The 13897-nt window shown below is 40.7% G+C and overlaps 1 protein-coding gene across 1 annotated transcript; it reads right to left on the reverse strand.

Annotated features, from left to right (window-relative positions):
• Positions 1-9328: 9328 nt before the first annotated feature.
• Positions 9329-10570, reverse strand: LOC141618785 (uncharacterized). The gene is made up of 3 exons (XM_074435861.1): positions 10406-10570; positions 9866-10291; positions 9329-9772 (listed from the first exon to the last, which is right to left on the reverse strand). The coding sequence occupies exons 1-3, from the start codon at positions 10568-10570 to the stop codon at positions 9329-9331; spliced, it is 1035 nt and encodes a 344-aa protein (XP_074291962.1).
• Between the last annotated feature and the right edge of the window lie 3327 nt (positions 10571-13897).

Genomic DNA, 13897 nt, shown 5'->3' on the forward strand with positions numbered 1-13897 from the left:
CCAATCAAACACATTTATAATACTCAACATACAACTAGTTAGCGGTAAGCCGAGGTCCATCCATGGGACGGTGTGCTTTGGGTTCTAAGTCTATCTATCTCAATTCATGCTAGTGTCACAATTTGGTTGGGTTTGTAGTTGTGTTCTAGACTAATAAAAGCAATAGAGTAATACAAGCAACAAAAGGAAAGATGTAAACAAATGATTAAAAGTGCTAGGATATCATGGGGTCATAGGGGATTCATGGTGTTGATCATACAAACATGTTTACAATCATAAGCAAGCAATTAATGTTGTGGAGGAACCGAGTTGGTTTATGTCTTACGGTTCATAGGAAGGGTTGGGTCCCGGAGCCGAATCGATTAGATTGTACAACACCTACAAGTAGACTTACTTTTCTCCGATTCAACTTCTATGCATGGTCTAACAAGACTCGAGTTGGTTTATATCTTACAAGTCAAGTTGAGTAGATAAGAGATAGTTGTAAATGCAAGGATTCATAGGCTTGGCATTTCATCAAACATAACATGTGCATAAAGTTGACATCACAACAAGCAAGCAATTTAATCATGAAAACATATTAGATTAAGCATGAATCAATCCCATGTTGGTTTCCCTTAATTACCCACTAATCCTAGCTAAGAGACTACTCACTCATTATCATGGGAAACATGTCATTAATGGTGTCAATCATCACAACAAGTATAAATATGATAATAGAATGAAGAAATGAACAATAAAGATTAAAGAGTAAAGGAATTATACCAACTTAAGATGATCCAAATGATAAAGCAAAGAATAATAGAAGAACTTGATGATTGATGGAAGGTTGTCAATCTCCCAATAATAACCCAATAATCTTCAATTACCCAATAATAAACTTGAATAATAAACTTGAACAATAATTAAGGAGAGATTAATGTGTAATTTGTGGAAAGATTGAAGAGTAATCTATTCTAATCTACTCCTAATCTAATCTAAAGAAGGATTTTCTACTCTAAAAACTTGATTATCTCTAATAAAACTTGATAAAAGGGATCCCCCTTTGATTATTTACAAGTGGGGTATTTATAGTAGAAATTAGGTGGATGCATTAGGGTTAACTAAGGGCTAAACTAGTAATTACACTTTTGAGATTTGAGCAGAGAGACTCCGGTATTTTTCGAAGGAAGGGCGTCTTTCTCGGAGCTTGAAGAACACGAAAATGTGCTGGGCTGGAATCCGAGCGGATTGATGTGAAGACGGGCGGATTGGTGAAGGAGAAAACGGGCGGGTTGTGGTGAAGACGCACGGGTTCCGTGCATTGTGGACGGCCGGATTTCAGAGAATCCGCACGGGTTGGACTTCAGTTTTCATTTTCTCTTCTATTCTTCTCTTTTCTTCACTTCCATTTTATTCTTGTAGGCTTGGTCTCTAGTTCTTGCTTCCTCCTCATACTAGTCTATCAAATATCGTCAAATAGCTTCCGAATACGCACGAAAGACAGGAATTTCCGCCTTATTCTCTTCTTTCCTACAAAACATATAGAATGCGATAGAAAAGCAAATAGGAATGTTTTGACGGATAAAATGGCCATAGAATGTTATAATAGTATGCAAAATAGGCTCAATTAGGGGACTAAATGTGCGCAAATAATGTTCACATAAAATATCCAAAAACCAAACCTTTACTCGTCCCGAGTAAAGAGGTGATAAAAACTAGACATTTATTTAAACTAACCTAATAATATAGCCGATGTGAGACAATTAGCGGGTCTCACTCCGCCCCTTCAACTCACAACAAGACAACCATGATGTAGGATGCCTTCTTGCAAGGCAAGGTGGGTCTTGCTAAAATGGCGACACATCCAAACATTAAGCACACAAAATCAAATAATGGATGCATCTACAAAAGGAATAGCCACTTCCTCATCAAGTGGCGGAAGCACTAAGAGAGAACAAATTTAAGAGCATGTAATCCTTCACAAATACTAGTTCAACAAATTACTAAGGCTAAGAGGATGGCACTAAATCACCTCCAAATGGTGTTAAACTAGACTACTTTCGTCCTCAATTTCCAAATGCTTTCGTCAAGAGCGATCGGATGGTGGTGGAATGATGATCCCTATGATGCTAGTAGCATATGACATGACAAGTCTCGAATTCTCTACAAAATTAAAGGTAATGGATCGTCCCAAGCTCGACAAAGTGGCTTGACAAAAAGGCTTTTTGGGAATGAAATGCTCAAATCTTTATACACAACGGGTGGATATGACTGGTATTCAAAATTGACCTCATTCAACTTTCACATTTCAAAAATTTTAGATAGGGTTTGTCCCTTCCGGGCTAGTGTCCTTTGCTTTCGCCAATCGCTTATTAGGCAACCGGTTAACCTCTAGACAATAGCTTTTCGGGGTGATAGTCACTCTGTCTCTGGGCGGCCGAATTCACAACCGTGTGGGGGCCCAATTCAATGGATCCTGCTCCAAAGCACATCGAAGTGGTACGCCTCCATCAAAACAAATTAAATTTCTCAACATTCAACAATTCATAACATTTGAGGTTTCCTTGGCATTAAATTTCTTCCACATGACAAAATTTCTTTGAAATGAGCACTTCAAGCTTATTGATAGAAAATATTTTTGGGTTGCCTTACCACAAGGTCAATCAAGGTCACCTAGACAAGTTAACCAAGTCCACATCGCATCACGGGGTTGGATAGGTGACTCACATGCAAACCCTTGACTAGGCTTTGGGTCATGGGTCAAAAGACACTAGTATGACACTATCTAGGGTGTTTTACAACCATTCTAGTAGGCAAAGTCTTAAGTTGAACAAGTATTTGTAGTGGCTTAGTTGCTCTTGTCAAAGTTCCTAATTAGGCATTTTTCAAAACTTTTATCTAAATGCAACTATATGCTATGATGCAACTAATATATACATCCTAATGCAAATGATTCTATCAACTAATATGACATATAAACTAAATGCAAGTCCTAAATTCACATTGTTTTTACCGCATCAATCAAAATAAAGCCACATAGTCATTAACGTAAAGAGGAAAAAAGGTGATTGGAAAGATCATACCATGCGGTCTTCAATATCCTCATGTCTCGGATGTGGCGTAGTCAATCAATGTGAACAAAGGTGAACAAACACAATATATACAAACAATATATATAAGACTACACTACAAAGGAAATGAACATGATTTTGGATTTTTAAATTTTTCAATTTTTATGGGTTTTGCTTTTATGAAATTAAGAGTCATATTTTTTGGATTTTTTTTTTGAAAATTTTCAATTTTTATGTGTTTGTGGAATATAAATTCCCATCCCCCACTTTATTTTGGACATTGTCCTCAATGTACATGTAGGAGTAGGAATAAAAGGAAAATACATGTTTTTGGGTTTTTTGATTTTATGGAAATTGAAGTACAAATGCAATGATATGATATGAATGAATGAATGCTCTAACTAAATGCAATTCTATATGATATATATAACAAATGAATGCTATCTACACTATACTATATGATGCATGATTCCTAGTAAACTATGGTCACTTATGATCAAACCTCCCCAAACCGATTTAAACACTATTTCTAGTGTAGAAAAGAATAGGATTGGTCATTAGTGATTATGCAGCTATCTACATGAATCATATGAAATATATTACAATGCAAACTACACTATATGAAGTAACTAATGTAAATGCAATATGGGATATAATACGAATGCATGCGAAAACTACACTAAATGCATGTATATACAAAAGAGAGAGGGAGAGATGGGTATCATACAAGTGGAGGTGGTGAGGTAGGCCTCTTTCACTCGTCATCCTCATCTTGATCATAGCCATAACGATGAGAACTCCCGGCTTGGTCATACCCGCTTGCTTGACCCCAATACCCTCCTTGGTCAAATTCTCCTCCTTGTCCCGAACCCTTCACCTTAGCTAGAATGCCCTCCATCGCCGCGACCCCAAGCTTGGTTCCCTTGATTAGGGAACAAGAGCTCCGGTTGTGCCCAAGAGGGCAAAGGGCCACTAGGGTCAATATACCCTTGTTGAGCCATGTTATAGTATTGGGGGTAGAGGGCCAAGTAGTTGTCTTCCCTCCCTTCATGTACCCCTAGGTCCACTCTATTCATGAGTGCCATCAAATCATTAATACCCGGGTTATTGGGGATTGCCGGCCTAAATTCGGTATACGGAGTAGGGTATGGTGGGATAGGTACATAGGAAGGTGGGCGAATAGGTCTTCCCGGTGCTCCACGAGGTATTTGGTGGTGCGGCTCTTCCCTTGGAGAGGGATTGTCAAGAATTTGGATATCAAGGAGGTAGCTTGGTGGAGGCGAGTATGGGCTCAATCTTGGGTCAATGCCCGGTATCTTCCAACCTTCAAGGATCATTGAAGTTCATCCTTTGGTGTGCCACTCTACACTCCCATCTCGAGTGTAGTTACACCATCGGTGACTGTTGAAGATGGTGTGCTCATCAATCAAAGTCATCCCCTCAAGAGGAATATAGGTTCCTCGGGCATTGAACCCGGGACAAAGATGGTGGGCCAAAATGGTAATTAGACCTCCCATCACGAAGGTCTTGAGTTGGGTGGTTCCTTGAGCAAAATCATTGAACCTAGTAAGTATCTCAAGTGGCGTATTGAAGTTATAACGCCTTACCGCTCGAACATTCAAATAGGACTCAAGAAAAGTTAAGTCGATGAGAGTACACCTATCTTGTTCGTACCTCCCATTGATGGTACCGGCCACAAAGCGCTCGGTGAATCGAATCACCGGATGTTGGATGGCGAAGGTGTGGCAATGCTTTGGGTGGATAAAATTCCTCCCGGAGATAGCCTTCCAAAGAAGGTCCACACCAAAATTTTCGGGTTTTTCGGTATAGTTGGTGGGCACTACAAGACCGAAAACATAGGCAAATTCCTCAAGTGAAAGATGATGGTCTAGGTTGCACAACCTAAACTCCATGCCCACATCGGTGTGGGTATTCGTCACAATGCGAAGGCTACTCAAGAATTCAAGTGTGAGACTAAGGTAAGTCTCCTCGTGGGCATGGAAAAGTTTCCCAATGCCAAGGCCATTAAAGAACATCTCGGTAGGGTACCTTATCTTAAGGATTTCCAACACCCTAGTATCTACGAATTGAGTGGGTTCGTAGTTCTTACCTAGTAGCTTGACAAAGTTTGTGCGGTGGTCATCGGATTCAAAGAGCACCTCTTGGAAGTGGTCGAGTTGTTCAATTCCTCCCCTCATTAAGGGTTGGGAGCTCCTTGGTAGCACTATCTCCCGCGGCATTGAAGAGGTTGATCCCTTGCGCTTCCTCCCGATTGATTCAACCAATTTCTTAGCCTTTCCCTTGGTGTTCATCAATGGTGCCATTTTGGTGTGGGTGATGGGAGTGTTTTTGAGGATGGGAGGGTGATTTTGAGGATTGAGATGAGTGTTTTAGGGTTTGATAAGGTGAGGAAATGAGGAAATGAGGGAGAAAGGGGGGTGATTATATAGAAGAAAGAGGGAATCCGAACGGATAAGGGTGGGTCAAATCCGTTTTATCCGAAAGAACAGGGCAATCCGAGCGGATTTCCATCGGGACGGGCGGATTGTGGGAGAAGAAGACGGGCGTCTTTGCTTGAATCCGCACGGATTCTAACACAGCAATTTTTCTTGACTGAGAGGTGGGAAAAGACGGGCGTCTTGGATCTGGGACGCGCGGCTTGGCCTGGACGAGCGTCTTGGATTAAATCCACCCGTATTCAGGTGCAGCACAAAATTTCGTTTCTGGGTGACACACGGGACGGGCGTCCCGTGAAGAAAACGGACGTATTGTCCAGGACGGGCGGTTTTGCTCGAATCCGCACGTCTTCCTCTACAGCTTTAATCATTTCTTCGCCGTAGGCCCTGGTCGGGCGTCTTCCTCTTGATCCGGACGTCTTCTGCTCCTTTCCTTCTTTTTCTTTCTTTTTCGTGAAATAACACACCCTTTTCACCGATTTTCTCTTTTTCCTTATCTTTTTCTGAAATTTGCTCATGAAACATGTAAGATGACTCTCTCTCTCTCCACTCTCATGCAAGAAATTAAATGCAAATGCAATAATGTACAATATTATACAAAGTAAATGGTCCAAGAAATATCTTACAAATGGTGGTTTGAGATAGGACTCCACCAAACTAGTTCAATTTGTAAAAATTCTTATCCATAGAGCTCAAGGCTCTTAATAAAAGATCAAAAGCTTGTGAACAAGCTCCAAATAAGCACAATTATGGGTTGCTCATTTTGAATAGGAAATTTGGCCAAGGAAGCTTGTAGAATGTTCTTTTCCTTGCTTTGTCTTTAGCATTAGAGCTTTCCCGATGCTTCAAATAAATAACCCCATGATTCTTGTCGACACTAAGCATGAAGTGTGGTTCATTTTCGTCTGAAGACTTCCACTTACCAACTTCTTCTTCAATTTCGGTGATGATGATAACATTTTGATTTTTCAATCCTTCCAAGGTAGAAGGAGAATTTTCATAACATTGATGATCAGATACCTTAGGAGTTGAGATTGTGGGTGCCAAATCTTCACAAGTAGCCTCACGAGCAATTTTCTCTTTGAGCTTTTTCATCAAGTAGCTCTTCGTATGAAACTTTGGCCTTTTGAAGAAGATCTATCATATCCTCTTCAATGATCATTGGCTCCATGATAGGTGTCAAGTGATCTTCATGAGGAATAAAGGGAGGACGTCCTTCTTTATGAAAGGGTATCTCAAATGTCTCAAGGATAGGCTCCACAAGCAAGGTGATATTATGAGTCCATCCGTTAGGTTCATCATCATTGTTGTTATCTTCACATGAATCATAAACGGGGGCTTCATTTAGCTCCTTTTCCAACATCTCAATGTTCACTTCAAAGGACACACCCTCATACTCACAAAGGTTAAGAGTATTTGGTTTGCTCAACCTCATGTCTTCCTCATCGAACACAACACTTTCATAGTCACAAGAGCTCAAAGAGATTGGCTCTTCCCATTTCTCATTTTCCATATCAAAGGTTACTACTTCAAATTCGCATTTGTGCTCAATGTCCAAAGAATGGTGGGGAGTGATTGCTTGGGATTCTTTTAATTGGGCAATTTGAATCTCCAATTTCTCTCTTTGGGCAACAATGCCTTGGAGAACATTATCTCTTCTTTGGCTCTCTTCTAGCATTTGTTTGAAGAAGTTTTGTTGATCTCCTATCATTTGGAGAATCACTTTTGAATGGGTTCATCTTCTTGTTGTGGGTAAGTGTGAAAGCGGTTGTATCGTGGCAATTGAGGCTCATCATGAAGTGGGTATCGGGTGGGTGGTTGTTGTGGATATTGGATGTGGTGATTTTGGTGGGAAAATTTGGGGTAATAGTTAGGATTTTCATTGTACGAATAATAAGGTAGGTTTGTGTTGACTTGCTCCTCAAACTCCCCATACACATAGTCATACTCAAAAAATCCACCACATACTCCGTAAGTCAAGTCTTGAGCCATCATAGCTAAGACTAGGAAACAACTACAAGCATGGAAACTACACAAAAACGGTAAGAACAATCCTTGAGGAACAAGTTCCTCAAGGTGAAAGCAAAATCAAAATAGGCAAACAAGTAAGAACTTAATCACATAGCACCATCCCCGGCAACGGCGCCATTTTGATCCGGTTGATGTCGTCACTCATCCAATCAAACACATTTATAATACTCAACATACAACTAGTTAGCGGTAAGTCGAGGTCGATCCATGGGACGGTGTGCTTTGGGTTCTAAGTCTATCTATCTCAATTCATGATAGTGTCACAATTTGGTTGGGTTTGTAGTTGTGTTCTAGACTAATAAAAGCAATAGAGTAAAACAAGCAACAAAAGGAAAGATGTAAACAAATGATTAAAAGTGCTAGGATATCATGGGGTCATAGGGGATTCATGGTGTTGATCATACAAACATGTTTACAATCATAAGCAAGCAATTAATGTTGTGGAGGAACCGAGTTGGTTTATGTCTTACGGTTCATAGGAAGGGTTGGGTCCCGGAGCCGAATCGATTAGATTGTACAACACCTACAAGTAGACTTACTTTCCTCCTATTCAACTTCTATGCATGGTCTAACAAGACTCAAGTTGGTTTATATCTTACAAGTCAAGTTGAGTAGATAAGAGATGGTTATAAATGCAAGGATTCATAGGCTTGGCATTTCATCAAACATAACATGTGCATAAAGTTGACATCACAACAAGCAAGCAATTTAATCATGAAAACATATTAGATTAAGCATGAATCAATCCCATGTTGGTTTCCCTTAATTACCCACTAATCCTAGCTAATAGACTACTCACTCATTATCATGGGAAACATGTCATTAATGGTGTCAATCATCACAACAAGTATAAACATGATAATAGAATGAAGAAATGAACAATAAAGATTAAAGAGTAAAGGAATTATACCAACTTAAGATGATCCAAATGATAAAGCAAAGAATAATAGAAGAACATGATGATTGATGAAAGGTTGTCAATCTCCCAATAATAACCCAATAATCTTCAATTACCCAATAATAACCTTGAATAATAAACTTGAACAATAATTAAGGAGAGATTAATGTGTAATTTGTGGAAAGATTGAAGAGTAATCTATTCTAATCTACTCGTAATCTAATCTAAAGAAGGATTTTCTACTCTAAAAACTTGATTATCTCTAATAAAACTTGATAAAAGGGATCCCCCTTTGATTATTTACAAGTGGGGTATTTATAGTAGAAATTAGGTGGATGCATTAGGGTTAACTAAGGGCTAAACTAGTAATTACACTTTTGAGATTTGAGCAGGGAGACTCCGGTATTTTTCGAAGGAAGGGCGTCTTTCTCGGAGCTTGAAGAACACGAAAATGTGCTGGGTTGGAATCCGAGCGGATTGATGTGAAGACGGGCGGATTGGTGAAGGGGAAAACGGGCGGGTTGTGGTGAAGACGCACGGGTTCCGTGCATTGTGGACGGCCGGATTTCAGAGAATCCGCACGGGTTGGACTTCAGTTTTCGTTTTCTCTTCTATTCTTCCCTTTTCTTCACTTCCATTTTATTCTTGTAGGCTTGGTCTCTAGTTCTTGCTTCCTCCTCATACTAGTCTATCAAATATCGTCAAATAGCTTCCGAATACGCACGAAAGACAGGAATTTCCGCCTTATTCTCTTCTTTCCTACAAAACATATAGAATGCGATAGAAAAGCAAATAGGAAGGTTTTGACGGATAAAATGGCCATAGAATGTTATAATAGTATGCAAAATAGGCTCAATTAGGGGACTAAATGTGCGCAAATAATGTTCACATCATCTGTAGTCTTTGACAGTAAGAGGGGTATCCATCTTAGGGACAAGGACAAGCAAAGTGGAATTAGCTACCTTAGGCATGGAACAAGTTTGAAAGAATTCCAGGACAGCATTCTTAAAATCCTGACCAACAACAGTCCAGGCATCCAAAAAGAAGCCAGAAGAGTAACCATCCATACCTGGGCTCTTATTTCTATCTATAGATTTCAATGCATCCAAAATCTCTGGCACTCTCACTGGTTGTATAAGGGAGCCACATTGTTCTGGAGACACTGTATCTTGTAGAAAAAGATGGGAAGGCAAAGGCAGAACTGGAGTAGAAGAGCCCAGCAGAGAAGAGTAGTAAGCAAGGAACCCCTGAGCCACCTCATAAGAGCCAGTACAAAGCTTACCAGCTGCATCAAGAATGCTCCCAATGTTGTTCCTAACTTTCCTGGCAGAAATCTTTGCATAGAAATATTGAGAGCTAAGATCTCCAGACTGAATATGCTGAACTTTAGCCCTTTAGAACAGGATTTGCATCTCAGCTCTTTTAACCTGGAGATACTCCTGAACCAGAGCCCTCTCCTCCCTAAGAAGATTAGAATCCATAGGAGAACTACTGAGATTATCCTGGCAATGCTTAAGAGCTAACTTGCAAATAGCCACTCTGTCAGAAAGATTAGTAAAGGAGGAGGTGTGAAGTTGCCTTAACCCACTCCTAAGCTGCTTTAGTTTCTGGAATAGAGAAACAATATGCCCACCAGAATAATGAGAGCTCCAACTCCTGCAAACAGTGCTCTGAAACTGAGGGGAGAGAGCCCAGCAGTTCAGATACTTGAAAGTGGGTCTGCAAGGAGAAGCCATACCATCAATTTGAACCAGACAAGGGGAGTGGTCAGAGATTCCAGCATTCAGAAAAGTAGCAGTAGAACGAAAACTAGCAAACCACTGAGGAGAAACCAGAATCCTGTCCAACTTAGCCTATCTGAGACCATCACCTTATTTATTGTTCCATGTAAAATGGCAACCAGTAGGAGGGTGATCCACCAAACTACAATTATCAAGACACTGACTAAACTCATCAATGTCAGCTACCTGGACATGAGGAGAGCCCAGGCTTTCATCAATATTTAAAACAACATTAAAATCTCCAAAACATAACCAAGGCACTGTAACCTGAGAGGAAATGGACTGAAGATGAGACCAAAGCCCCCTTCTATCAAGTCTAGCATTAAAAGCATATACAAAAGTAACATCCATATGCTTTTGGGAGGAAATATGAAGGAGAGAACAGTGTATGTGCTGAGAAGACTTGTGAAGAACAGTGAGAGCAACAACAACAGGGTTCCAAAAAATGCAGATACGACCATTTTAATGCATATCATTATTATGAACAAGTTGATAAGGAAGAAATCTACCACTGATATCCATGATGGCTGTGTACAAGAGTTGGTGAGCCTCTTGCTGCTTTAAGGGGTCATTTAGACCCCTAATGTTCCATATTGTGAGGATCATGGGAGGCAGGAACGTCTCCAGGATCCAACTCAAAAACCACAGCATCCTCAGTCTCACTGACAGAGTGCTCATCCTCAGTCTCCAGTACAGCCACCTCAGAAGAAGACTCTGCAGTATGATCAGGCTCAATTAAATTTCCATCCTGAAGTGCAGAAAATCTGTTGGAAAGTTTAGTAGCAACAGTTGTCTTCACAGGAGATTTCTTCTTCTCAGGAGTTTTGGGAGTACTCCCAGAAGCAGTTGAAGAAGCAACCACCTGCTGAGAGTCCACATTTTTCTTTGGCCTATAAACAGTCTGAGGTTTAGCCTTAGGCTTACCAGCAGGATTGCATCTGTCCTTGGTGTGCCCAACCTTTTTACAGGCAGTACAAAAGTGAGGCACCCATTCATAATCAATCTTCTGCAAAAGTGTGCCACGATAAGGGGATTGAATCTGAACTGCCTTTGGAAGCTCCTTGGAAAGATCAACATCAATTAAAATTCGAGCAAAAGCCAACTTGCTTTTGTTGGTGGTGTGTTCATCAGCACAAATAGGATTGCCAACTGCACTAGCAACCTTACTCAAGCCAGATTTCGACCAAAAACAAGGGTCAAGATTGGGAAATAGCACCCACACAGGAACATGAGTAACATTGAACTCATCGACCACTGTAGGGCTCCACGGTTTAAAGACGAGAGGAAATCCATTCACGTTCCAAGTATCTGAGCGAACTTTTTCCATGTCTTCCGCACTTGCAAACCTGAAATAGTACCAGCCCTTTGCAAAGTACAGAATCTCTGGGGTTGTGATATGCATCCAATACTTAGAAACCAAGCTCTCAATCTGAACAAGCGTAGATTGCCTACCCAGAACAGTACCCACAAGAGTAGTTTGCCAATATTCAACTTCTTTAACAATATCCTCTTCCTCAATACTAACCGAGGAGTCAACCACAGGAAAGAATGAAAGATTCATACCTTTAGAGGAATTCTTCAATATCTGAGAATAAGTTTTCGAAGTAGTACCCACAGGAGAAGTCGTCTTCGTCCCATAAGTTGATGCAGTCCCCGTTTGTGGAGCCTTGCCCAACGGCGGCATAACAGTCTCAACAGGCTCATCAGTCACATCTTCAACAACCACAGAAGTATTATTCACAGAAGCAGTAGGAAGGGGAGGCTCCCCTGCCCTCGGCGGCCGGCCCCGGGCCATGGTTGCGAAGCTAGGTTTCAATCGCAATTTTTGAGAGGATTTTAGAGAGGGATTTTAGAGAGAGGACCGGTTTAACATTATTATTATTATTATTATTATTATTATTATTATTATTATTATTATTATTATTATTATTATTATTATTATTATTATTATTATTATTATTATTATTATTATTATTATTATTATTATTATTATTATTATTATTATTATTATTATTATTATTATTATTATTATTATTATTATTATTATTATTATTATTATTATTATTATTATTATTATTATTATTATTATTATTATTATTATTATTATTATTATTATTATTACTATTATTATTACTATTATTATTATTATTATTATTATTATTATTATTATTATTATTATTATTATTATTATTATTATTTTGTTTTTTTATTATTATCATAAAAGGATGCGCGCAGCTATCATTAATAGAAAAACAAAAGTTTACATGAAGTTGGTGGGGAGCCGAGAAACAAGCTGGGCTCCCACACCCTTAGCAACAACAAAGCTAAGTCTAGTAAAAATGTAAGCGGCCACCCGAGCCCCCGCATCTTGAGAAACCGAGAATTTCTGGATCCGCTTGAGCAAGGTAACAGCATCCGAACCCAGCTCCCCAAGTGATGAGAAGGAGAAGGGAAGGAAACCATAACCCGCTGCCGCGCATAAATCCCCGTACTTAGCACACTTACGCTGAGCAGCATCAGCAACAACCCGGCCAGGCACAAAATCCGTCATCCCAGTCTGAGTCAAGGGGGAAAACCCTGTCAAGTCAACGCACACATCACGCCCCCTGTCCCACGAATAAACCAGCAAATCCGCAGGACGAAGAGAACCCCCATGCCCGTCAACCAAACCGATATCAACCTCCTTTCCCGCAGAAATACCGGATCTATAGCAGATGTCGAAAAGAGTGTCACGAACGAGGTTATGCCGATGTTTAACGCCCACAATACCAGTACAAGAAACAGCGTGATCCCCAAAAACATCATCAGCAAAAACCCGAGAGCAAGCTGGACAGGGCCTAGAGACCGTGAATAACGGAACACCCAGACGATATCCAAGCACACTACGGTAAGTCCTCCCGTTCATAGTCTGACCCAATCCCGAGATAGGAACCACACGCAACCAATCAGAGGAGTGGGAACCCTGCTGAGACTGCCACAAAGCAAGCTGGCGAGGTGTCAAAGAGAAAACAGATCCTGAGGCAGCAGCAACCGTCGCGAAATAAATGTCTGCCAATTTCTTCATAAGTTTGGGGGCAGCAATTTCACTAGGGTTACCTAAGATACCAGAACCTGTAGTCGCAGTAAAACCCCGCGCGACATCATCAAAAAGCGGGCAGCGGCTACAATACCGAGAGGGTCCGAGGAGCTTAGCCGCAAATCAAGAGATCGCAAACGGGGACGCAATAAAAGCATAATGTAAAACATCCCCCGCCGCATAGACACCAAGACCACCAAGATGATAAGGGAAAGTAGCAAGGCGCCACTGCCAATCCCCAAAACTCGGGCCAGACGCGGTGACGATACGTTCCAAGCTGGAACGAAGAGCAGCATCAAAAGGAAGATGGACGGACCCAAAAACACTAGGGGAGCAAGTACGAAGGGAGAAATAGAGCTCTCGAAGTAGAAGCAACTCACATTGCGGGTCCTCAATCCTCGCAACCAAGTTCATTAGCTCAATGGTCTTAGTTACTCTCCTCGCCACAATCTCACTGCCAAAACCAGGGCAAGTACTGACAGGTCCACCCAAAACTGTAACACCCCGCACGGGCCGAGCAAAAGAAGGGGGGAAAACCCCAGGGAGCCGACTCTGAGGATCCTCAACAGGCCAAAAGACCTCCGTCTTGGAGACATTAAGGT

Source organism: Silene latifolia, chromosome X, assembly GCF_048544455.1.
Source record: "Silene latifolia isolate original U9 population chromosome X, ASM4854445v1, whole genome shotgun sequence".
NCBI classification, from domain to species: domain Eukaryota; kingdom Viridiplantae; phylum Streptophyta; class Magnoliopsida; order Caryophyllales; family Caryophyllaceae; genus Silene; species Silene latifolia.

Coding starts and splice junctions, on each gene's coding strand:
- LOC141618785 (XM_074435861.1), bottom strand. CDS start 10,570: ATGGATGTTACTTTTGTATATGCTTTTAATGCTAGACTTGATAGAAGG. Junction 10,292..10,405: donor TGGGCTCTCCTCATGTCCAG/GTAGCTGACATT, acceptor GGTCTCAGATAG/GCTAAGTTGGACAGGATTCT. Junction 9,773..9,865: donor TGGTTCAGGAGTATCTCCAG/GTTAAAAGAGCT, acceptor TTCTATGCAAAG/ATTTCTGCCAGGAAAGTTAG.